Source organism: Ahaetulla prasina, chromosome 12 (assembly GCF_028640845.1).
Source record: "Ahaetulla prasina isolate Xishuangbanna chromosome 12, ASM2864084v1, whole genome shotgun sequence".
NCBI classification, from domain to species: Eukaryota; Metazoa; Chordata; class Lepidosauria; order Squamata; family Colubridae; genus Ahaetulla; species Ahaetulla prasina.
Genome location: NC_080550.1, coordinates 8,800,434 through 8,824,777, shown reverse-complemented (window position 1 = coordinate 8,824,777; position 24,344 = coordinate 8,800,434). Strand labels below are relative to the sequence as shown.

Sequence of the window (24,344 nt, the reverse complement as noted above, 5' to 3'; positions counted from 1 at the left end):
TTGAAATACCTCCAAGGCTCCTCTTACACTTGGGTATCATCAAATGAGATTTAGAATTGCTTCCCACCTAATGCTCTTCAGATACGATGGGAGTTTCGGGTTTAACAATCTGAAGGTTTGACGTTTGTCATGTTAGTTGAGTTGTTACAAACGCTGTCATAAATGTACCAAAAAGTTTCAGTCTTAATTACCAAGATTATATATTATTTTGAGTAGTTGAGCCATTCTCCAAAACCTTCATATCAAACAAACATCTTTTCCATTGGCAAGTACTAGCTACGTTATTGTCTTAATGATTACTATGCTTGGTTGGATGTACGGTAAGTTCTGTTGAATTCTGAACTGACCTCCTTAGATTATACTAAAAATTGCAGTTGGCTGGCTCTTAGATCATATTTGGTATTTTATTGATGACATCAATTCGTAAGAGGGTGATAGCAATTCTCAAAGCAGTGGGAATTTTTCCCCAAATCCATAAGTTGCCATGAACTACATATATGTAGTCACTCAATTCAAGAGAATGTTATGCTTCATCCTTAGCAGTTGCAATTAAAAATATATATATTTTTGTAAGTAAACATTTTCATATGGTACAGATGGGAAGTGAGCATTTGTAATCTTGTTTTTTATTCTCTTGTGTTAACTTTTTATTGCTACTGAAAATTATGTCAACTTGACATGTTTCTAAGTAATGCTTTTACAGAGATATTTCGTTTCTTTGTACTTTTTAAAATTGGGAAGCAGTGTTACTTTTCATTTATTCCTAACTGTAAGAAATCAACTTCTAGTTTTCCTTGTGTTGAAAACTGTATTTTATGGTGCCTTTTGATTTCTGATATTATTACATCTCTGAGCATAGTGCATAATATAATCATTGTAAGGGATGATTTATCACATTTGTCATTACTGCAAAGAAATTAACAAGCCACTTAATTGTCCTTGGCTAGTGATGGTCATTTTCTCAGATCTGCTTCCAAGCTTCGATGGATATGATCCTCAAATGGTTTAAAAATAATTAAACTATGGAAGTTGTTTCATTTTTTTTAATGTCAAGAACGAATTACCAAGGCAAGCTAACATGATGATGTTCGGTCGTAAGTTTGTTTTTCTCGCCTTCTGGTGTTTTTCATCCTGTTCTCGGATGACTTTTTATAGATCTTTACAAATAAAAGAGCTATTATGAAGTGTGGGATTCATTTGATAATTTGCATGATGTAAGGTAACCTGGTTCACGCATCACTAACCAGTGCAGTGCTTAACCATGGTTGGGCTCCATTTTAGTCCATTTTCCAAGTCACCAAGGCAAAAACAAGGAAACCTCAATGGATGTCTGAGTTCATTAAACAACCTAACATAACTCATACCATAACATAATATAACATAACTCATAACGTAACATAACTCGCAACAATAAAAACAAGCACACAATTGATTTAAACTTAAACTGAACCGCTCCAATCTTGATTGTAGAAAATATGACTTCACTAACAGAATTGTTAATGCCTGGAATGCACTACCTGACTCTGTGGTCTCTTCCCAAAATCCCCAAAGCTTTAACCTTAGACTGTCTACCTTTGACCTCACCCCATTCCTAAGAGGTCTGTAAGGGGCGTGCATAAGAGCACCAGCGTGCTTACCCGTTCCTGTCCTAATATTCCCTTGATTACATCCAATTCGTATGATTATTTCATGCATATACTTATATATACTGCTGTGTTTGACAAATAAAATTAAATAAATAAAAAATCAATGGGGTTGGCTGTTGGGAGCCCCAGATTGCTGGTCAAACCCAACCAACAGTTTTATCATTCAGGTGCAAGTTATATGAACTAAGAACTGAATTCAGGAAACCATAGTCAACTGGCTGTTTGCAACTCCAGCTTTAGATGCAAAAGCTATACGGATCTCTATATAGGTTAACTTAACCTTGGTTACTTTTAAGCTTGGCTCTTTCCAAGTTAGGTTTGGGTCGTTTGCAAAGCCAGCCAGTTGCAACAGCTTCTGGTCCTACAGAGGCTGCAAAACCCAGACGGAACCCAGTAACCAGGTTTAAAGCATTGCACACAGGTAATTGGAACTCAGCCTGATTCCAGTTCAGACCTTCAGGTTTGGGGGTCAGATGGGAATGCAGCTCCCATTCTCTCCCACTTCCTTTGGCTGTTGGCCAGGCAATTTGAATTAGCAGGTGCAGAACTGCCCCCACCTCAGCTTTGGGGGTGGGGTGGGGGGTTCAAAGAAACCATCCAGCCCACCTGAATCTCTCTTGTGTTGCTTCTGCACCCCCAAATCATACCTGGAGCTCAGCTGGGAATCGATCCTACCACCTTTCCTTCCCCCACCCCACCCCATCCCACACCCAACCAGACCGCCCCATGGCTCCTGGGGGCGTTTCCACCGGGTGGGTGGGACTCTATAAATATCTCTCCCCCCCCCCCGCCTCTACTTCAGCCGGTCCCTCTGCGTTTCTTTTGGGGAGGCTTCGTCCCGCGGGCTCGGAGATGGTCCAGCCGGCTGGGTCCTTCTCCATGGCGCTCAGGCAGCAGCTGGAAGCCTCCAAGAAGCGCAGCACCGACTCCGGAGTCGAACCGGATCGGAGCGTCTTGAGCAAAGAGCAGAGGCACCAGCGGATCAGCCTCTTTCTGCAGGATTTCGACCACCAGGGTAAGGCTTCAGGAAAGGGGGAGCATCCCATGGGGGTCATTCCTGCGACACGTCTTGTCTCCCTGGCTGGCTGGCTGGCTGGGTGGTCCTTCCGTTGTCCCCCAACCAGGATCTTCAGATCTTTTTTGTTGCACTACAAGAACCATTCTGCTAAGATTGTGAACTACAAGAACCATTCTGCTAAGTCCTAGGATTCGTGGGAGTTAAGAGTCTTCAGATCCCATCAGTTGGCAGGAGAAAGTTAGGCAACTCTGTGGTCCCCTCCGGCTAAGCTACAAGATGGCTAGTTGGTTTTGGCTTCATTTTTTATTTATTTATTTTTGTCGCACAGTATATATAAGCATAAGCATGAAACAACTATACAACACATAAGCATATATATGAGTATGAGTATGTAATAACTATATTAATTGGATATAACGAAAGGAAACAATAGGACAGGAATAGTAGGCACACTTGTGCTCTTATGCACGCCCCTTACAGACCTCTTAGGAATGGGGTGAGGTCAATGGTAGATAGTTTTTGGTTGAAGCTTTGGGGATTTTGGGAAGAGACCACAGAGTCAGGTAGTGTATTCCAAGCATTTACAACTCTGTTACTGAAGTCATATTTTCTGCAATCAAGATTGGAGTGGTTAATATTAAGCTTAAATCTGTTGTGTGCTCGTGTATTGTTGCAATTGAAGCTGGAGTAGTCTTTGACAGGAAGGACATTGTAATAGATGATTCTATGAGTTAAACTCAGGTCATGTCGAAGGCGGCGTAGTTCTAAATTTTCTAAACCCAGGATTTCAAGTCTGGTGGCATAAGGTATTTTGTTGTATTCGGAGGAGTACTCTTCTTGTAAAATATTTCTAGACTTCACGCCACCATGTCACTTAATACTTAGTTGGGTAACCTTTAGCATGAATTACAGCCTTCCAACATCTTCCCATGGAGTGAACCAAGTCTTTGAGTTCTGCAGCTGTTCTCATGTGAAACCAAGATTGAATGCTGGCTTCTATTAACTGGGTTTTATTGCTGGGTCGCTTCTGACTAACCAGTTTCTTTAGTCGGCTCCGTAGATTTTCTTTTTTTAATAAGTTTTTTATTTTTAAAACATACAAACATAAAAGCATCTTCCATTCAGTTACAATGTGTCGGTGGGTGAGTTACAGTTCTTTTGTGCAATTTCAACAATTGTATAACATTAATTTATTTTTTACTCTTACATTTTATCATCCAATATATATTCAAATATTTTAATCAATTAATCTTTAGGTTAACTGTAATATTTTATTCTCCGATTTAATGTAAGTTATTCTGGATCAATATTTTGTCTTATTACCCCGTTTATTCCATCAACTTAGAACCATTATGTCATTGCTCCATAGATTTTCAATTGGGTGAAGGTCTGGGCTATTCCCAGGCCATTCCAGCAGTGGAATAGGATTATCTTGAAACTAAAAAAAAAAGTGGCCAAGGTTGGACCAACCCCTGATATACAACCGCCTCTTTTATTGATACCTACTTTCTCTCTTCAAGCAAAGGAACACCTACAAGAAATGAAGAAAGAATTAGCTTCGCTTCTGCAGATGGCTGAGAAGGCCTTCCGAGTAGAGCTGCTGGCTCTGCCCCCGGCCATGAGAAAAATGAAGAGGAAAGATTTGTTGGGTGAGGCCTTGGGCCACTGCTGCCCACTTTGCGTTCTCCCTTCTAGAGGAGCCTTCCCTCAAGCAGGGCTGACCCATGTGTAAAGCTTGCAGATCAGGGGTGAAATCAAGCAGGTTCTGACGAACCGGTAGCGGAAATTTTGAGTAGTTCAGAGAACCGGCAAATACCACCTCCGGCTGGCCCCAGAGTGGGGTGGGAATGGGGATTTTGCAGTATCCTTCCCCCAGGAGTAGGGAGGAAATGGGGATTTTGCAATATCCTTTCCCTGCCACGCCCACCAAGCCACACCATGCCCACCAAGCCACGCCCAAAGAATCAGTAGTAAAAAAATTTGAATTTCACCACTGTTGCAGATCCTACTTTGGTGTTGGTCTTCCTAAGAACCTTTCCATATCTACCAGTTCAGACAGGAAGGGACCTCTCTTTGCCCTTTCCCCATATCTCAAGGCAGTGTTCTCTTCTCACTGTGATCCACTGAGGCAGAGTAGCTGGACCCAACCCATCCAGAGAGTTTCCATGGCTGAAGGTTTCTCTGAACTAATAACAGACAGGTTAACAGCGTTGGAAGGGGTCTTGTAGATCATCTATTCCAACCCCACCCCACCCCCGCTGCCGCCCAAGCAGGAAACCCTACACCATTTCTGATAGATGACAGTCCAATCTCTTCTTGAAAGCTTCCAGTGATGAAGCTCCCACAACTTCTGAAGGCAACTCCTGTTCCATTGGTTGATTGTTCTCACATCTCAGAAATTTTTTCCTTATTTCCAGGTTGAATCTCTCCTTGATCAGTTTCCATCCATTATTCCTTTTCTGGCCTTCGGGTGCTTTGGAAAAATAACTTGACCCCCTCCTCTCTGTGGCAGCCCCTCAATTATTGGAACACTGCTATCATGTCTCCCCTGGTCCTTCTCTTCTATCGACTCTATGGACTTGTCCATTTTTTTAAAAAAATAAAATGGGCTGGACATGATTTGCCACCATTTTTTTCTGGGAGATCTTTTTGACTTCCCATTTTTGACTCTAGTCCCAGAGTTTCCGTTTCCATGCTTAGCTTTTTGAGATCCAGCTTAAATACGGCTGCATCTACAGAAAGTGCTAAATTCCAACTTCTAGCGGTCTTTTTTTGTTGTTGTTGTTGTTTTTTTGTTTACATTTATATCCCGCCCTTCTCCGAAGACTCAGGGCGGCTTACAGTGTATAAGGCAATAGTCTCATTCTATTTGTATATTTTTACAAAGTCAACTTATTGCCCCCCCAACAATCTGGGTCCTCATTTTACCTACCTTATAAAGGATGGAAGGCTGAGTCAACCTTGGGCCGGACTTGAACCTGCAGTAATTGCAGGCTACTGTGTTCTAATAACAGGCTCTAACAGCCTGAGCTATTCCGGCCCCATTCCGGTCTTTGCTGCTTATAAGCCTGCCTGGATGCAGTTCCGGAGAATTGTGAATTCTCAGCTCCAGATACTTCTGACCTGTAGGAGGCAAGTCGCTTTTGGGAGTTGGCAGCCAGCCGGCTGCTTTAGCATGATGGTTTAATCTCGGTCTTTCAGATCTCAAAGAAGAAGATGCAGCTGCGGCAACAGCTGTAGCCAGTCTGGAAGCAGTAAGTATCTCCCCAGTGTCTGTTCTATCAAAAGCATATTAAAACATTGAATGGGAATGGAATCGGCAGCCTTGTTATACCTATAAAATGGGGAGATCTGTGACAAATTGCTGAGGATGGAAATAGTTCTATTTATATACTGTTAAAATGCTCTTGTCTGTAACTATTAACTGGGTGAAACCGTGTGTCTTAGGGCAGGGGTCTTCAAACTTGGCTCTTTAACTACTTGTGGACTTGAACTCCTAGAGTTCCTCAGCCAGCAAAGCTGGCTGGGGAATTCTGGGAATTGAAGTCGTCCAAGGATTAGAGTAAATATTTTCACAGCCCTCTTTCTGACTTGTGCAGTATACAGGCCCTCAATGGAAGGCAGGTGGGTAGCCATTGTTTTTTCTGCAGTAATCTAGGTAAAGGAACCTCTGTGGTGCTAGTCTTTTTTTTTTATTATTGAAAAAGTTTTACAAAAAATTTTCCCCCTTTCCCCCCACCCCCTCCCCCCTCCCTTCACAACCACACCCCCCCCCCCCGACTTCCCGGAGCAAACACAAGGTATAGTTAAAAATAAAACAAACATATGCTAAAATTTTTCCCCTCCCAGCTCAATTATACTCCTACAATTCTCATCAGTTCCGAATCTCCCCCAAAACAATCAGAAATAATACATCCTAATCATTCAAAAACAGTCTGATAACTCTTAGTCTGATATCTACTTTGAATATAGTCAATTCATTTTTTCCATTCCTTTAAGTATCTTTCTTGCGTATTGTCTTTCAAAAAGGCTGAGATTTTTGCCATCTCAGCCAAATTGGCAACTTTCAATATCCATTCTTCTATTGTAGGTACTTCTTTTTTCTTCCAATACTGTCCTATCAGTAATCTTGCCGCTGTTATTAGATTTAAAATCAATTTAGTCTCAATTACTGTACAGTCCGTAATAATTCCCAGCAGAAAAAAATTGCGGCAGGAACTTTATCTTCTTTTTCAAAACATTTTGTAAAATCCACCAAATTTTTATCCAAAAAGCCTTAATATCCTTACAAGTCCACCAAATATGAAAATATGTAGCGTCATCACAATTACATCTCCAACATTTTGCTTGCATATCTGGATACATACACGATAGTTTCTTAGGATCTAAATGCCATCTATAAAACATTTTATAAAAAATTTCTCTTAAATTCTGTGCCTGCGCAAACTTAACATTTCTAACCCAAATGTTTTCCCAAGTTTCCAATAATATTGGCTCCTGAACATTTTGTGCCCACTTTATCATTACAGTCCTTTACCAAATCCCTTTCAGAGTCTATTTCAAGTAACACATTATACAGTCTCTTTATATGCTCCTGGGATTGATTTCTAATTTGCTAGTCTTAATTTTCCCCTTTTTCTCCCCAACGTCTCTAAAGAGTAACTGCGGCATTGGAAACCTGCACAATCCCAGATTAATAAGGACAAACAGCAAGCGAGGTAAATCTGAAAAGTTCCTCTTGGTACGAAAAAAATCTTTTCTGTACTCTTCTCAAATTTGTCTATCCAGATCCTTTTCGGAGCTGAAGGGAGTAATGGTGTTTTAAGACATCTGGAAGGCACCAACGTTTGCTTGATTCTAATTTCTTAGCTTGGACACCAGTGTTGTGGCCTGCCAGTGGCCAGCGGAGCTGGCAGCAGATTTGGACAGTGATGTTGTGTCTTGCCCGCTTTCACAGCAGCCGGGGCCTTCTTATCTGCTCCCGAACACGGAGGAATGTATGCCTCCCGGCCCCAGTCCTGGCTCCATGCCCAGACAAGCTGAAGAGGAGGGGGCACCTCCCGGTCCCAGCCCTGGCTCCATGCCCAGGCAAACGGAGCAGCTAGACCCCTCCCCCTCCTCCACAGCATGTGAGCCTGAGGAAAGTTTATTTCCAACAGCTGCTGATTGGAGTGACCCTCGCATCAGAAGACTGGATAGGCGGAGGCAACAGAAGGAAGGGAGGGGCAGGCCTTAATGAGTGCTGAGTCATGGAGCCACACCCCATGGCCTATATAAAGGATCTGCTTTCTGGCAGTCTCTGAGTCAGGCAAAGTCGAACTTATCTTGCTGAAGTCACTTTCTGGTCTCCTGCCTGCTCTGAGGACTTTGCTAGGACTTTGGGCAGAGCTGCAGAGGCAAGCCTGATTTGGATTTCCCTGACCCGGCCGTCAGCGGAGGAGTGGGACACGACAAGTGAGGAGGTTGGGGAGGAACATGGGCCAGTCCTGGAGTCTGAGGAAGGCTCTGATGAGAGCTCTGCATCAGAGGCAGAGAAGGGGACAGGGCCGTATGCTAGAGATCAACTGCCTTTGGAGTCAGACATCAGTGAGGCAGACGTACAGCTGGAGCCTGTTCCCAGTGTGTGCATGCACAGAGTTGCCAGACAAAGGGAACAGCTAAAGAACAAGGGTCGACTTGGGAGTAAGGCCTCAGGTGGATGATGAATGGCCCCTCCCAGAGGGAATAAAAGAGGAGCGAAAGGGGAATGGAGTTTGCAGGAGACAATTAGTTTGCCTAATTGGATTGTGACTCTCTGAGGCTCCTTGCCAAGTTTTGAAGATATCGGCCTGGCAGCTCTCCAAGCCAAATAAGGTCTGTGACTGTAAATTCTCCCTTGAAAGACTTTGCTGAAGGTGAACGAGAGCAATTCACTGTTTGTTTAATAAAGGGGTTTTTGTCCAGGATTCCGCTTCATGCTTTTTGGGGAAGCCTAGGTCAGAACAACCAGCCAGATCAATGGACCTCCGTCTCTTGACTTCTTAGTCAAGATCTACTTGCTGAGATCTTGGGAATGCCTGGCGCTGCTTTAAAAGGGGATCAAGAGAGCGCACTGAGCATGGAAAGTCCTCTTGATCCCATCTTACTATAGTTGTGGTGAAAAAAATGGCTGGTTATGAGGACCGCACACGCAAAAAAAAAAAAAAAAAAGATTAGCTGCTACTGAACTCTTAAGGTCTAAACTTTAAAGCTGTTAAGTCATTTCTAAAGCAGGGATAGCTGTACTCGTACCCATTTTTAGTTTCTTAACTCTTGACCCAAATCTCTTTTCCAGTTAAAGTCACCACAATTGTGGAATATAAGGAAGCTGAAGACGAACAGGGGACGCAAAGCAAGAAAACTTCTCAGAAGGTAGGTGGAGAAAAGGATAATTGTCCGCCTGGGTATTTATTTATCCCAATCCTGCGTCTGAGGTGATTATCTACATTAGCAGGCACCTGCCCCAACAACTTGCCCTCTTTGCTTGAAGCTGAAGGCCTGGGGTGGTTTTTTTTTAAAAAAACAACAACAATCCCCCTTACCAGAGGGAGCCCCCTTGTCAGTGGTGGGATTCAAATAATTTAACAACCGGTTCTCTGCCCTAATGATTTCTTCCAACAACCAGTTCGCCAAACTGCTCAGAGAGTTAACAACCGGTTCTCCCGAAGTGGTGCGAACTGGCTGAATCCCACCACTGCCCCTTGTGGAGTATTGTGAAGCTGTTAGCGTGGCAACTCCACTGTGCTGTACAGTAGAAACCATTTTAAGGCACAACAGGCTGCATCTTAACAGAACTTGAATCCAAAATGCATACTATCACTGTCAAAAGTACTGTGATTTGACAGTATAGATATAATTCATTCCTTTTCATTTCAGCTGCCCAAGCGTTCCAGAGTTATGCTGGAACACATACATACACACACTCTGAGGGGTCTCTTACCCCCAAAGTATTTCTTTCCAGAGAGTAAGTCAACTGTGTACCAAGTTTGGTTGAAATTGCTCGAGGCGTTCCAGAGTTATGCTGGAATACACACACACACACACACCATTTTTTTATATATATAGATTGCTTATTTTTTCTTGCAGGCATTTAAAACTAAGTCACTGACTTCTGCCATCACAGATAAAAAAGGTATTGTCTGCAGGTAAGAGGAAGTCAATGCTTTCAAGTCATCCTGTACTTAAAAATCAACGTGATATATCCACTGAGACGGATTGATGAAAAGATGACACTAGATAGCTGAGACGCTTGACAATATTCTAGGGGATAGGATGAGTGCATAGCAGTAGTATCGGGTGTCCAAAATGGGGAGGAAAAAAACCCTCTTAAGGAGAAAATCTGAATAATGAACCAGTAAGGAGTGAGTGTGATTTAATTGCCAAAAGTGCAAATGGATTTTTCTGCAGAGGTGAAAATATGGAAAAGACACTGGTGGTATGGATAATCAGAATTTGCTCTGGACTGGAATGTGTTCTTGTAGCACTTGTCTGTCTTAATCAGTGATCGGTTGCTACCGGTTCGCCCCGGATCGGACGAGCTGGTAGTGGCAGCAGGAGGCACCGCCCACCCGCCTAGATGCTTCTGCGTGCCCAAAAGTGAACCAGTAGTGACGGGATTTGAAGCCCACTTCTTTTATTATGTATATTATGTATATCATAAGCAACTGCAGACTCAGCCTGAGTCTTTTTTTTATTTTAGTGGAGAAGACTTTTAAGCATCAAGCTGATGGAATTTAATTTAGCTGGAAGGGTTTTAAATTGTTGCAGGCTAGTGGTCTTCTTTTGCAAAAGCAAGTAGCTCGGTGAGGAAGTTACGGTTTGCTTGCAGGAATCCTTTTTGGTTTCAAGCAAAGAAAGCCAGTTGCTGTTTCTATGCAGATTTTTTCCTCTTATCATTTAGGTCTTAATCAAGTGCATCCTAGCTGTATTTGCAGGAAGGTAAAATGGAAGCAATCATAGGAAGAAATATTGGGTGTATCGTCATTTTCTTTTAATGACCTTGTAATCCCTTGCGGGGTGGAGTCTGGGCAACTGAATGGAGCTGAGTGTTTACTGGCCGGATGCCCTTCCTGTCGCCGATGCGGAGGGGCAGATATACCCGGAGAAATATCTGCTGCTACCTAGGATCGAACTCACAGCCTCCTAATTGTGAGGCGAGATCTTCACCTCTAGGCCACCGCACCACTCAAATACTGTGTGTATGTGTGTGTGTGTGTGTGTAAAATAATTCAAGGACTGGTGTCTTCCATCAGGTCTGCATCTGTGTGCTCCACTCCAAAAATTAGACGCATCGAGCGATCGGCTTCTCTGCGCGAGCAACCGAGATCTACTCCCAGGTTCACCAGCTCAGGGTCTAAAAGGTCAATATTGCTGGTTTGTTTTAAAGGATTTTTTGTTTGTTTGTTTTAAAGGATTGTTATTGTTGGTTTGTTTTAAAGGGATGCGGTGGCTCAGCGGCTATGACGCTGAGCTTGTCGATCGAAAGATCAGCAGCTCAGCGGTTCGAATCCCTAGTGCTGCATAACGGGGTGAGCTCCCATTACTTGTCCCAGCTTCTGCCAACCTAACAGTTCGAAAGCACGTAAAAAATGCAAGTAGAAAAACAGGGACCACCTTTGGTGGGAAGGTAACAGCATTCCATGCGCCTTTGGCGTTTAGTCATGCCAGCCACATGACCATAGAGACGTCTTCGGACAGAGCTGGCTCTTTGGCTTTGAAACGGAGATGAGCACCACCCTGTAGAGTCAGGAAAGACTAGCACATATCTGTGAGGAGAATTTTTACCTTTAAAGGATAGATCCTTGACAACTTTTAAAGCACTAATTGGACTTCTACAGAGAGGCTGGATGTCTGCCTACATGAGAGGTCTTCAAACTTTGGCAACTATGCTGGCTGGAGAATTCTGGAAGTTGAAATCCACAAGTCTTAAAGCTGCCAAGTTTGAGGACCCCTGGCCTACATCTTTCCTCCAGAGTTGAAGAGCTCTCCGCCTAGCCTTGAGTCCGCACAATATGAAACTTGATTGTTCTCATTGCTGATCCCTACCCTGCTTGTCTTCCTTCTGTTTCAAGGCGTTGCAGCAACCCCAACCTCTCTCCCAAAAAAGATGAGCGTAATGGAACTATCCACATCTGGACCCTGTCTTTGAATGCTGTCAAAATAGGGTGTATGGACACCAGTTTAGCTAAGGGTGTGACTGGAGCCCATTTCCCTCACGGGTGGTAGAGAAGACAAAGGCAAAACAGAGCAAGAAACTAAGCGGTTGTTGGAGCATGTTGTCAGATGCAAGAAGGGAAAACGCCCCGTGTCTTCTGAATGGATAGGTCAGAGATCTTCAAACTTGCAAATTTAAGACTTGTGGACTTCAACTCCCAGAATTCTCTAGCTAGAGAATTCTAGGAGTTGAAGTCCACAAGTCTTAAAGTTGCCAAGTTTGGGGACCCCTGGGATAGGTTTTGATCTATCTCTCCATTTGCAGGTCTCTGGGGGTCCTTGGGGGTGGGGGGAAGCTGCCCTCTGGGTGTTCAAATGAACTTGCCTGCTCTGGGACAAAATCTGTTGGCAGTGCCCTGACAGCTTGGAAATAGAGGAACAAAAACATAGCTGCTTTAAAGAACTGGTTCTTTAAAGCAGCTGCATATATATATATATATATATGAAGCTGTCTGCCTGCTTGTTTATATTGTATTTGTATATATAGAATTGGTGAGCAATAAATTTAAATTCTACCTATATCGAATCAGTTTTTTAAGGGTTGTTTTAATTATGATGTATGTTTCTGTTTGTATTTTATTGGCCTGTTCACCGCCCTGAGTCCTTCGGGAGAAGGGCGGTATACAAATTAAAACATCATTATTATTATTATTATTATTATTATTATTATTATTATTATTATTATTATTATTATTATTATTATTATTATTATTATTATTATTATTATCTGTCTTCCTACTTACGACTGGATGTACCCTGTTTCCTCCAAAATAAGAGATCCCCTGATAATAAGCCCAATTGGGCTTTTGAGTGCATGGCAATAAGGCCAAGCGCTTATTTCAGGGTTAAAAAAATATATATAAGATAGGGTCTTATTTTCAGGGAAACACGGTATATGTACACACATTTGATACTTGGAGCCTGATCTTTTTGGAGATGAAGATTTCAAATAGACTCGAAGCAATCTCTTTTTCTTTTGTCTACCCTCCCTTAATTTTTCTCTTGGTAGATTTTCACAGAGGGGGTTTTCCGCAGGACCGTCTCAGAGAATTCCGGCTTCTAGTCTTCGCAGTTCTTCGATGCCACCTGGACGATCCCTTCCTTTCGTCAACATACCTCTGGCCGATGGGCAGGTATGGCTCTTTCGGTGCTTTGGCTATAGCAGAACTGGCTTTGCTTGATGGGGGCACGTGTGCGTAGATCAGAGGTGGGTTTCAGCAGGTTCTGACCAGTTCGGGAGAACCGGTAATGGAAATTTTGAGTAGTTCAGAGCACCGGTAGTAAAAATTCTGACTGGCCCCATCGCCCCATCTATTCTCTGCCTCCTAAGTCCCAGCTAATCGGGAGGAAATGGGGATTTTGCAGTAACCTTCCCCTGATTGGGGAGGGAATAGATTTTACGTTATCCTTCCCCTGCCACACTCACCAAGCCACACCCACCAAGACACACCCACAGAACCGGTAGTAAAAAATTTTTGAAACCCACCACTGGCGTAAATGTTCACATATCTCCAGTTCTGACCTTTCGCCGCGAACTTAAAACCTATTTATTTCATATGGCTGGACTAGCCTGATTTTTATTTTTATTGGATGGGTTTTTAAAATTGTGTTATTTTACAGGGGAGTATGTTTTTTAACGTTTTGGGCATTTCAATTAGTTTTTTAAGGGTTGTTTTTAAATTATTGTGTGTATTTATATTTTATCTGCCTGTTCACCGCCCTGAGTCCTTCGGGAGAAGGGCGGTATACAAATTAAAATATTATTATTATTATTATTATTATTATTATTATTATTATTATTATTATTATTATTATTATTATTATTATTATTATTATTATTATTGTGTGTTAAGAAGCTGTCTGAATCTGGTCCTTATGGAAATTTGGTTGGTGAAAAAGCCAGATCAGTAGCAATTATTTAAAGATGCTTAGGAATAAAATCGCCATCGCAATAGAAAGGCCATGTGGATTTGAAGTCATTGGGGTGGATAAAGCCCACAAAAAATCCAGCAACGTGAATGGGTAAGAAAATGTGTAAAATTAAATGCACATTTGCTGTATAGATCAGGAGTTTCCAACCTTGGCAACTTTAAGGCTTGTGGACTTCAACTCCCAGAGTTCCTTCAACTCTGGGATTTGACGTCCACAAGCCTTAAAGTTGCCAAGGTTGGAGACCCCTGGTACAGATGATCCTCAACTGATGGGGATCAGAGCTTATGTCGCGAAGCGAGGCGGTCATTAAATGTCTCGCACCCAATTTTACAACTGTTTTCGCTGCGATCATTAAGTGAATCACGGCTGTTGTTAAATGAACTCTGCTATTCAGTGAATTTGTTTTTTCCACGTTGGTTGTTGCTTGTTGGGAGACACCTGGGAAAAAGTCAATCATGTGACCTTGGGATGCTGCGACCATCGTAAATACGTGCTAGTCGCCAAGGCTCCTGAATTTTGATCACACAACTGTTAGATGCTGCGACGGGCATAAGTGCGAGGACTGGCCTTTTTTCCCCCTTTTTTTAGCACTATCGTAACTTTGGTCACAGAAGAAAAGGTTGTAAGTTGAGGATTACTTGTAGGTACATTCCAAACGGCATTTCTTTGCTTTGTTTCAGACTCTTTGCTCATCCAGGGACGACATCCAAAACATTGATGTCCAGCTGTTAAATAATGACACCGTCCAGCACATCCACACCCTGGTGGTAAGTATTGAAAGCAAAGCATTTTTGAGAAATGGGCCTACATTTCAAACCCCCCTACATCCATGTTTTTGGGAGAATTGTGGAGTTTCTCCTCTTCAGAAAGTTCAGCTGTTGACTTTTGTCAGTTCTGAGCTGGTCTGAATCCAGGGGTGAAATGCTCCCAGTTAGGACTAGATCGCCTGATCTGGTAGCGATGGTGGCGGTAGAGCCGATAGCAGAAGTCCCTGCCCCCCACATGCCCAGCTGAGCCACGCGATCATCAGAGCCTTTTTTTTTTTTAACTTTTAAAAGCATTTTTTCTTCGGCCGAAAAAATGCTTTTAAAAATAAGAATAAAAAAAGTCTCTGATGATCGCGCAGCTCAGCTGGGATCATCAGAGCCTTTTAAAAGCATTTTTTTCTTTGAGGTTGTAAAAAAGAATGCTTTTAAAAGGCTCTGGCGATAAGGCAACTCAGCTGGGATCGCCAGAGCCTTTTAAAAGCTTTTTTTCTAAAAATGCTTTTAAAAGCATTTTAAAAGCAACCAAAGAGGTTGTAGAAAAAATGCTTTTAAAAGAAAAAGAGTTGACCACACCCACCCAGTCACATTACCCCACCACCACCAAGCCACGCCCACAGAACTGGAAGTAACAAATTTTACATTTCACCATTATCTGAATCCCTACTTTCCCAAGTGGTGAAGAATAAGAATTGACAACTTCTTTCATCCAGCAGGTATAAAGATAACATTGAGAGCTTGTGATTTTTCCACCAGGGTTGCCATAGGTAGATAGGTACCAGCAACTCTGCAAAATGCCAGCTGGGTTGAATTTGGCCGACTGGAAAAAAATCCCCCCCCTCCCAACATAAATAGAAGGAGTTTCATCCCACAGTATTCCCTATTTTTATTCTAATTTAGAATGGCTCTGCCAAGGGAAAAAGAAATTAAGTCACTGAACTGGAGCGATCTAAATGAGGCTTACAAGACTGAGCAATTCTGTGCCATTCAGGTCAACACTGATTTTTAGTGGACCTACCGACTTACTCCAGGGAGAATAGACTTGTAACCTTGGAATAGAAATAAAGAGGACATTTAAGGATAATCATTTTGCTAAAACCACCTTCCCAATTTATTTGGGCATTAAAGTACCTGAAATAAATTCTACCCTCACATAAAATCCATTAATTTATTATTTTTGAAATACCAATCCACAAAAACCAGGAATAACCCCCCCTAACAGATGTTTAGATTTCGAAGGAGATGCTTACACCAACTGCTTTTTCCTTCCTCAGAATCAGCTGACAGCCCTTTGTGGAAAAGCAACAGTTAAGTCAAGTTGAAGAAATAGATTGCAGCTTTTCCTGCGTTTTCCTTCGTGTAAAGAAACTCCTTGATAGTTAAAGCAGCAGGCAATTGGTTTTAAGGATTTATTGCATATTAAACTTTGTATATTTCTCATCTGGAAACGCTTGGTGACTTGACATTTGAAGCAGACGTTCTTATTGGGAGACTGAATGTAAAATGGTTATTTGCATTCATTTCCCCAGATCGGCGTTTACGCCTGTATGAATACATGAAACATAAGTGAATTTAGCTAAACGTTTATTGAAACTGATCTTCCATTAGAATTAAAAACTGAAGAATGCACTTTGAAGTTCTGATTTGAGTTTTAGTTTTGTCACGTTGATGATCAGGCTATAAAATTGCCTGATTTTTTGACATAATCTTATAACGAACATATATATGACAAAGGTTGGTGAAGCGCCAAAGATCTGTGTTTTTAAGACTTTTGAGAACGGCTCTTTAATGCAGGAAAATCCCAATATAATCTTCCTATCGAAGGAGGATTAACGGTCAGAAATGTAGATGTGCCTGCATGCTCCAACTTTATCACGGTACTATAAATTCAGAGCCTTAACTTGTTTTTAAAAGTTGGCTAGAGATATGCTATAGTCCTCGATTTACAATCTTTTGTTTAGTAACCTAGTGACCAATGTAATAGAAATATATCACATACGATACCATATTTTTCAGAGTATAAGACGCACTTTCCCCCTCTAAAAGAGGGTGAAAATTTGGGTGCGGCTTATACACCAAATGTAGCCCTGCCCACCCGCTGGCCCCCCCGGAAAATGGGGCACGCGGAGCAGCAATAGGCTATGGCAATCCCTTGCAACCTGAAAGTTAGTCTTTGGGAGGCCGATCCAACCGACAATCAGCTGATTTTCTTTAGTTTTCTTTGGTTCAAGCTAGTTGTGATGACCCGGAGTGTGACACAAAGGCAACACAGCCAGAGAACCAATATGAGTCCCTTGATTATCACCAACTGTGCCCCCAATGTCCCTTTCAACTCTCCGGCCTGGAGAGAGCTCTTCCACCAACCTGTAATAGTCTTTGGCTGGCAATACTTCAGTCCCCAAACGTTGTAAGCAGAAAACTTCTAACAAAAAAATCCAAAGGCAAGGCAAGGTAATTAATCCGGCCGGGCAAGCAAAATAAGGAATGCCACAAGTAAAGTAGCACGGCAGTAAATCAAACCCATTGGGAGGATGCCAGGATTCAAAGAAACACCAGATAAACTCAGTGTTTGTTCCTGATAAACACCCCTCCCATTTGCCTCCTTTTAAACTCTAGCAGCAGCTGTGCCTTGTAAGGAGGATCGGGTCCCTTTCCTCCCTCGTAAGCCACGCAACCCACGTTGCTCTCCTCTCTGTTCCTCCCTGCGCTGCCTAGGATGAGGAGGGGTTTGGTCTTCATCTGAACCCCCTCTCCCTTGTTCTACCTCTCCCCTGCTCTGCCCAGCCTGACTTTGCTCTTCCCCAGTTTCTTCCACAGCCAACGGATCCACTCTCTCACTGTCAGGCATTCCTTTTCCCCTTCAGATTCAGACTCCGACAGATTCAGACTCCTGTGACACTAGTCAATACCGGAAGTGATTTGCTTCAAAACTCCTAAGGTCTAATTTCAGCTGCGAATTGATAAGAAAGCAAGCCGTTACAAAACGTATCATCATACACCAATGGTTTTTATTAAGTTTCAGAAACCTTTTTTTTTTTCACAAGATGGTAAAAAAACTCTTACAACCACTTTTTTTTTCCTTTTTCCTTTTAAATCTTCCATGGTTTTCCCCATCAGCTTCTATTCCCGTGTGCCGAAACCCAATTTACTTACCATGCATCTAAAAGTGATAGATACAGGCTATGAATTTCTTTATTCTATTTGTAGCAGCTTATGCAGATGCAGCCAAATAACCAAGCCTCGGGACAAAATTTTTACACAAAACTTTACAATGTAAATTTTGAATTTAAAATAGAGAGAACTTAAAATCTACACAAAAAACTGGTAAAAATCAAGCACAAGTACAAGGACCGGAACTTAATCCAGATGAACAGGAGATAGTCTCGCCTTCCTTTCAAGTGCCTTTATTCTGCTACAGAACAGTCAGTCGAGAGAAAAAAAAAAAGATGTAAGCTCTGTGTGTGTGTGTGTGTGTGTGTGTGGTTAGTTTAAATTATACACTTCTGTAGATACTATGGACCAATTTTAAAAGTTACACATACAGCAACATATGTCCATTGGGCTCATGTGCATTGTTTAGACAATCCAACTGTGTTGCTGAGAACAAGTCAGGCAAAATTTTGAAGAGAGAAAAATCCATGTGTAACTTCCCTTACCCCGCCCCGGACAATTTTTTAATATTTTTTTTTTACTGATGGGCACACTGCACCCCCGGTCCATGATGGCCACTTTCCTCATCGGAACTATCATTGTACGCCTCGCGCCTCTGCCCACCGCTTGACCCACGAGTGGTGTCAAATTCTTGAAGGTCTACTTCTTCCGCTTCGCTAATTATGTTGGGAACTTCTGGTCTGGAGGGCAGAAGATCTTCAAGTTCCTAAAAGTAAAATATCATGAATTTATCTGAATACGTTATTTGGCCAAGTGTGATTAGACACTCAAGGAATTTGTCTCCGGTGCAGATGCTCTCGGTCTATATGCCAAGCAATAGAATGATGATGATAATACCAAATAGAGGAAGGAGTAAGAAAGATATGTTTTAAAAAAATAACACTACAGCCATATTGCATGGGTAAATACATGTAGACGTTTGAAAGCCTTGTGAAAATTAGGTGCTTAAAGAGTGTTGGCCTGAGGATATGGCAAGGAAAGTGCTACATGGAGTTGTCGTTCTATTTATGCCCCCAAATGTTTATGGTTATTTGATTTTTCAAAAAAGCTTGCCTTCTGCTCATATGTCATGATGTGGCTGGCTGCCCTACGCCTAAGATTTCTGGAGAAGGTAGAACAATGTGGCGTGGGCCAGATCATGTGATTTTCCTGTGTATGGGAGTGGAAGGTCTCCTTGAATAATATTACACATATTTTAAGGTTTAATGGCATGTAGAGAGAGGGGGTGCAAAGAGTTTAGGATTTTCAATAATCTCGGAGAAGAGAATATTTACCAGACTGCTTTGCATACTTACTGTAAGCTTTTCTGGGCTAATCCAGTTGTTTTCAGGAAACTGCACATCAAACTTTATATAAAGATCGCCCTTTTCAAAAGGGTTGCGATACTGTGGCATTCCCTCCCCTCGAACTACCCGGACCGAGCCTAGAGTTTTTTTTTTAAAAAAGGAACACTGTCAACGAAGGGCAGCAAAAACATTTTAAAAACATTTTTGCCTCTCTCTAGGCAAAAGCATTTTAAAAAAAAAAACTGTTGGAAGGTGGGAGAACTTTTGGAACAGCAATATTACAAGTTTTTACCTGGCTCAATTACTTTTCCTGGAGGATATTTCACCACAATCTGACGTGCGTCAAGGTGCTTAAATGTGAACTGAAAGCCACACAGGGCTTCAACAAGTCCGATCTTGTGCGTCATGTGCAGATCGTTTCCATCTCTCTGGAACATCTTGGGAGAAAAGAGGGAGAAGGGCAGGGTTGGGTTTTTTGCTTTCACCATTTGGCACTAGTGTTTATAATATAATATAATATAACAACAGAGTTGGAAGGGACCTTGGAGGTCTTCTAGTCCAACCCCCTGCCCAGGCAGGAAACCCTACACCATCTCAGTCAGATGGTTATCCAACATTTTCTTAAAAATTTCCAGTGTTGGAGCATTCACAACTTCTGCAGGCAAGTCGTTCCACTTATTGATTGTTCTAACTGTCAGGAAATTTCTCCTTAGTTCTAAGTTGCTTCTTTCCTTGATCAGTTTCCACCCATTGCTTCTTGTTCTACCCTCAGGTGCTTTGGAGAACAGCCCGACTCCTTCTTCTTTGTGGCAACCCCTGAGATATTGGAACACTGCTATCATGCCTCCCCTAGTCCTTTTTATTAAACTAGACATACCGAGTTCCTGCAACCGTTCTTCATATGTTTTAGCCTCCAGTCCCCTAATCCTCTTAATCATCCCCTAATCATCAGTTTCCTACAGAAGCTGGCCATCTTCGGAAGCCATACTGGATTCTTCAAACTCTTGTCCCAAGTGAATGGCACTATTGCCACCGTTTTTCAAACCGATCATCATTTATAAATTATCGTTTATCAACAGCAATAGCATTTAGACTTATCTACTGCCCCACACTGCTTTACAGCATTCTCTGGGAGGTTTACAGAGTCAGCCTGTTTCCCCCAATAATTTGGGTCCTCATTTTACCGACCTCGGAAGGACGGAAGGCTGAGTCAACCTTGAGCCAGTCAAGATCGAACTCCAGGCTGTGGGCAGAGTTTGCCTATAATACTGCATTCTAACTGTGGTGCCACCAGGGCTTGGTGATGTTACCGAGCTCAGAGAGCAACAAGGACTCCTCGGTTTAAACCTTGAGTTGCAAATATTCTCTTGTACTGATACCCAAATATTTTAACAGGTAGCTTCACGCAATCGTATTGCAAATGGCATAACAATAACCGTAGCAATAGCAATAACATTTAGGCTTCTTAAATATCGCTTTTGGGGCAGCTTACAATGTAGAAGCATTATTTGCATTACTGTGCCCAACAAAACCCGGCTCTTCGTTTTACCGACTTTGGAAGGATGGAAGGCTGAGTCAATCTTGAGCCGGTTAGGATCGAACTCCAGGAAGTGGGCAGAGTTAGCTGCAATACTGCACTTTTAACCACTGCACCGCCAGGACTTGTACGCATTTAATGAAGTTTCACTACCTCAATCATTACCATTTAAAATGCTCCAGTGCCATGGAGCCAATGCTCTTTCAGCAATTCAAGCCATTGTTACCTCGTGCTCCTTTTCTTGGAGCAGAAGAACAATGTCTCCTGGCTCCACGCCGGGGGCTTGATCAGCTTCTCCGGTAAAGGTGATTCTCTGCCCATGCTTCATGCCTTTGTCTACATGGACTTCAAGGATCTTTACTTCTTTTATCACCTTCTTCCCTTCACATTTTTTACAGCGGTCTTTTTCGTTGATTACTTCTCCTAAAAAGAGACAACATGTTTGCACCTTGTTCCAAGAGGTAGGATATGCAAGCTACAAAGGTCCCAATTCTCATTTTAGCGATGGCTATTCCGTAAAACTGTATGTATGTATGTGTGTATGTATGTATGTATCAGAGGTGAAATGCTCCCGGTTTGGACTGAATCGGCCGATCCAGTAGCAATGGAGGCGGGTGGTTCGGAGAACTGATAGCAAAAATCCCTGCTCCCCCCACCCATGCCCAACCAATCACCCGCTTGCCGCTTCTTTTTAAAAAAGCTTTTAAAAGGTTAAAAAGAAAGGCTCTGACGATCACAGCTGAGCTGCCTGATTGTCAAGAGCCTTTTTTTTACTTTTAAAAGCACGTTTTTTACAACCTCTTCAGCCGAATAGGTTGTAAAAAATGCTTTTAAAAGTAAAAAAAAAAGTTCGCGCGCCACAGCTGATCACCCCCCCCCCGTGTGCTGTTCTACTTACCCCATGCCTCCTTTTGGTGTGCACTGCGCATGCACCTCGCATTTGGTGCACAGTGCGCATGTGTGCCAGCGAACCGGTAGTAAACCGGTTCAGATTTCACCACCTGTATGTATGTATGTATGTATGTATGTATGTATGTATGTATGTATGTTCCCATTCATTCATACATTCATTCATTCAATTCATATGCTGCCCATCTCACTATCCAAAACAACTTTCTTTCCCCAGATTCCCCAACTTTCTTTCCCCAGAAATCTGGGGAAATGTTTAGGGGATTTTAGCTTCTGTTCCTCCTTGGCCTGACTGCCAAAAAATTAGCACAAGTGCAGAAGAATGTTCAGGGGGAATAAATGCTAGCTCCCTTTCATGATTTAGGAGAGAGATTCTGTATGTTTATATGGGAAAATACTGTATTATTTGCTCAGACTTTGTGGCCTTCTGCTTGTAAAAAATAGCTGGTGGCAAAAACATGTTTTAGTCACGTGTCACAAAATTTTAACAGCAGAAGAGTCCCTCCCCCCCCCATTCTATCTCTTCCCGCTTTTCTCCTTGAAGTCATCCTCTTTCTGAACGTATCCTTGATCCCCGAAAGATGGTCAACCCGACCTAGTTTTAAATATTGTAATGCAATAGCATCATCCTGTAAGGCATCACATGATTTGTGATCCCAGACCGTTTTTGTTTAAAACAAGCAAAGAAGCCCTCGATGCTATGTCTCAATTGTACCCCAAATTCCACTAACCCTACGATATAGAAACCAAGCCAAGATCAACGCCATTCCCAGGTACTGTATTATCAAAATATTCTAAGTGCAGAGGTGTCCCAATTTATTCCACCCAACTTCAGAAGGCTGTGTCTGTCACTTCTACCATTAGGGCAGGCAAGGCAAACTACTTATCTGTCCCCCCCAAAGTACAAAACATAAATGCTCACTAATGTGCATCTTAGCTATGAGCCCGGCACCGTAACATCCTGAACATTAACTGGGATTTATTTGGTAACAATGGGATCCAGAGCCTGCCTGAATTCTTTGGCCTCCTCGTTTCTAGCTGAAGAACCGGTTGGATTACCTTCTCCATTGCAATCGGAACAGACCGACTGCATTTGCTGAACCATTCCAGGAGCCAGCTGCCTGATCATAATTCGCATGCCTCGGCCTCGGCAAGCTGCACACTTCTGAACTGCTCCAGATTTACCCCCTTGACTGGATCCAGATCAAAAGAGAGAAAAAGAAAACACTGTGATTTTTTTAGGGGGGGGTGATGGTGTCCAACGAATGGCATGGAAGCACCAAGTAGCTAAGCAGGAGTGCCAGATGGAAAGAGTTAAGTGAGGGCCACAGAAAGAGTGGAGGTGCAACTATTATGCAGCTACTCTGGCTGGGGGGAAAAAAATCCCATTATACAAACAGCTGCATTTCAGATGGGCGTGCATTATTTTTTAGAATGATTAATGGACTTATTCTTTGAACTAAGAAATTTCCGAAGACAAATGAATTAAAAGAAAACTCACCCATTACATGAACTACAAAGGACATTCTTGCTAAGTTGTAGTTTGGTAGTTTTCCCATTATATAGATCTTCTAAAGAAACTCTGAGAAGAAAAGAAGTTTATTTTAATACCATGCAAAGGCAAATCTAAATAGGTGTGTTACTGTACATTTCCTCTGATGGAATGAAAATGTGCCATTGAAAATACTTGTTAAAACTGGCCCACGCAATGTAAGAAGAGTTGAGCTGAACTAACTGCAAAGTTGAAAATAGCAGTTAGGTTTCTATCTTCCTGCCATCAGAGCAGCTCTGAACACCTAATAATGTACCATGACTACAGTTAATACCCGTTTTCTCCAAGTACAGGAAAACACTGATTAATTTTGTCTACTTCATCCTACCACAGAATCACGGCTGAGACACCCATAGCCCCAATATCACCCGAATTTAATTGCTGAGCAGGCATTTGAGTCAAAATATTCCAAAACTATAAAGCAGGATGCAGTGCTTTAAGCCTCGTTTAGCATTTCAGTGGAAGAAATGTAAGTCAAATTAAAGCACAGAGTTATCTACAGAGCCTTTCCCTGTGCTCGCAACTCAGCCATAAATCTACAACTTCTATCTTAATTTGTGTCAGTACTTAACAACTAGTTTAAAACAATCACTTCTGTTGAAAACACCTGGTGACAGTTTGTATTAGTATGGTAAGCTATTTGGAAGGTTTTAAATCAGCATTTTTGTAATTTTTTTTAAAAAAGTATGTTCTGCCATTTTACTACTATGCTTGACCATTTGCTGTGTTCGAAATTCAAGTTAAGCATATTTTGAATATATTACAGCAGCAGAAGGGAACTGAGCAAAAGTCAATGGAACAATTAATTAAGGGATGGGTTCATTTTCAGGTGTTTAGTCCAACACACTTTTACAATATATTTATGTAGTACTAACTACAGGTAGTCCTTGACTTACGACCACAACTGAGCCCAAAATTTATGTAGCTAAGTGAAACATTTGTTAAAATGTTCATTCCGACCCTGTGGAATGAACTACCTGTGGGGCTACGTCTTCTCCCTGATCTTCGGACCTTTAAGCGCGAGCTCAAAACTTCCTTCTTTCACCAAGCAGGGCTGGCCTAATGATAAATTTTTAATCGAGGGGTTTATTAGTGGGGTTCTTAAGGGGTTTAGTTTATTTTATAATTTTTACTTATTAATTTTAAATTTTCAGCTTATTGAATCAGATTTTTAATGAATATTGTATTTTAAATCTTTTTTGATATTTATGTTTTATTTATGCTGTACACCGCCCTGAGTCTTCGGAGAAGGGCGGTATAAAAATACGAAAAATAAATAAATAAATAAATAAAATAAA

General features: G+C 42.0%; 2 protein-coding genes across 2 annotated transcripts in view; one reads left to right on the top strand and one right to left on the bottom strand.

The window, feature by feature from the left end:
- The first annotated feature begins 2,441 nt into the window (after positions 1-2,441).
- On the top strand, positions 2,442-17,750 carry LOC131183969 (borealin-2-like). The gene is made up of 10 exons (XM_058154779.1): positions 2,442-2,661; positions 4,185-4,313; positions 5,866-5,918; positions 7,322-7,382; positions 8,978-9,054; positions 9,769-9,827; positions 10,935-11,042; positions 12,905-13,028; positions 14,508-14,594; positions 15,866-17,750. Exons 1-10 carry the CDS (start codon positions 2,499-2,501, stop codon positions 15,911-15,913), a joined length of 909 nt encoding a protein of 302 aa, XP_058010762.1. The 5' UTR covers positions 2,442-2,498; the 3' UTR covers positions 15,914-17,750.
- Positions 17,580-24,344, bottom strand: part of DNAJA2 (DnaJ heat shock protein family (Hsp40) member A2) — a 21,620-nt gene continuing 14,855 nt past the window's right edge. Inside the window, exons 4-9 of the mRNA XM_058154778.1 lie at positions 22,996-23,076; positions 22,554-22,687; positions 20,812-21,008; positions 19,341-19,485; positions 19,058-19,185; positions 17,580-18,468 (exon numbers count right to left, since the gene is read on the bottom strand). Coding sequence (XP_058010761.1) covers positions 18,280-18,468; positions 19,058-19,185; positions 19,341-19,485; positions 20,812-21,008; positions 22,554-22,687; positions 22,996-23,076 — 874 coding nt within the window. The 3' untranslated portion in view covers positions 17,580-18,279. The remainder of the gene's footprint in view (positions 18,469-19,057; positions 19,186-19,340; positions 19,486-20,811; positions 21,009-22,553; positions 22,688-22,995; positions 23,077-24,344) is intronic.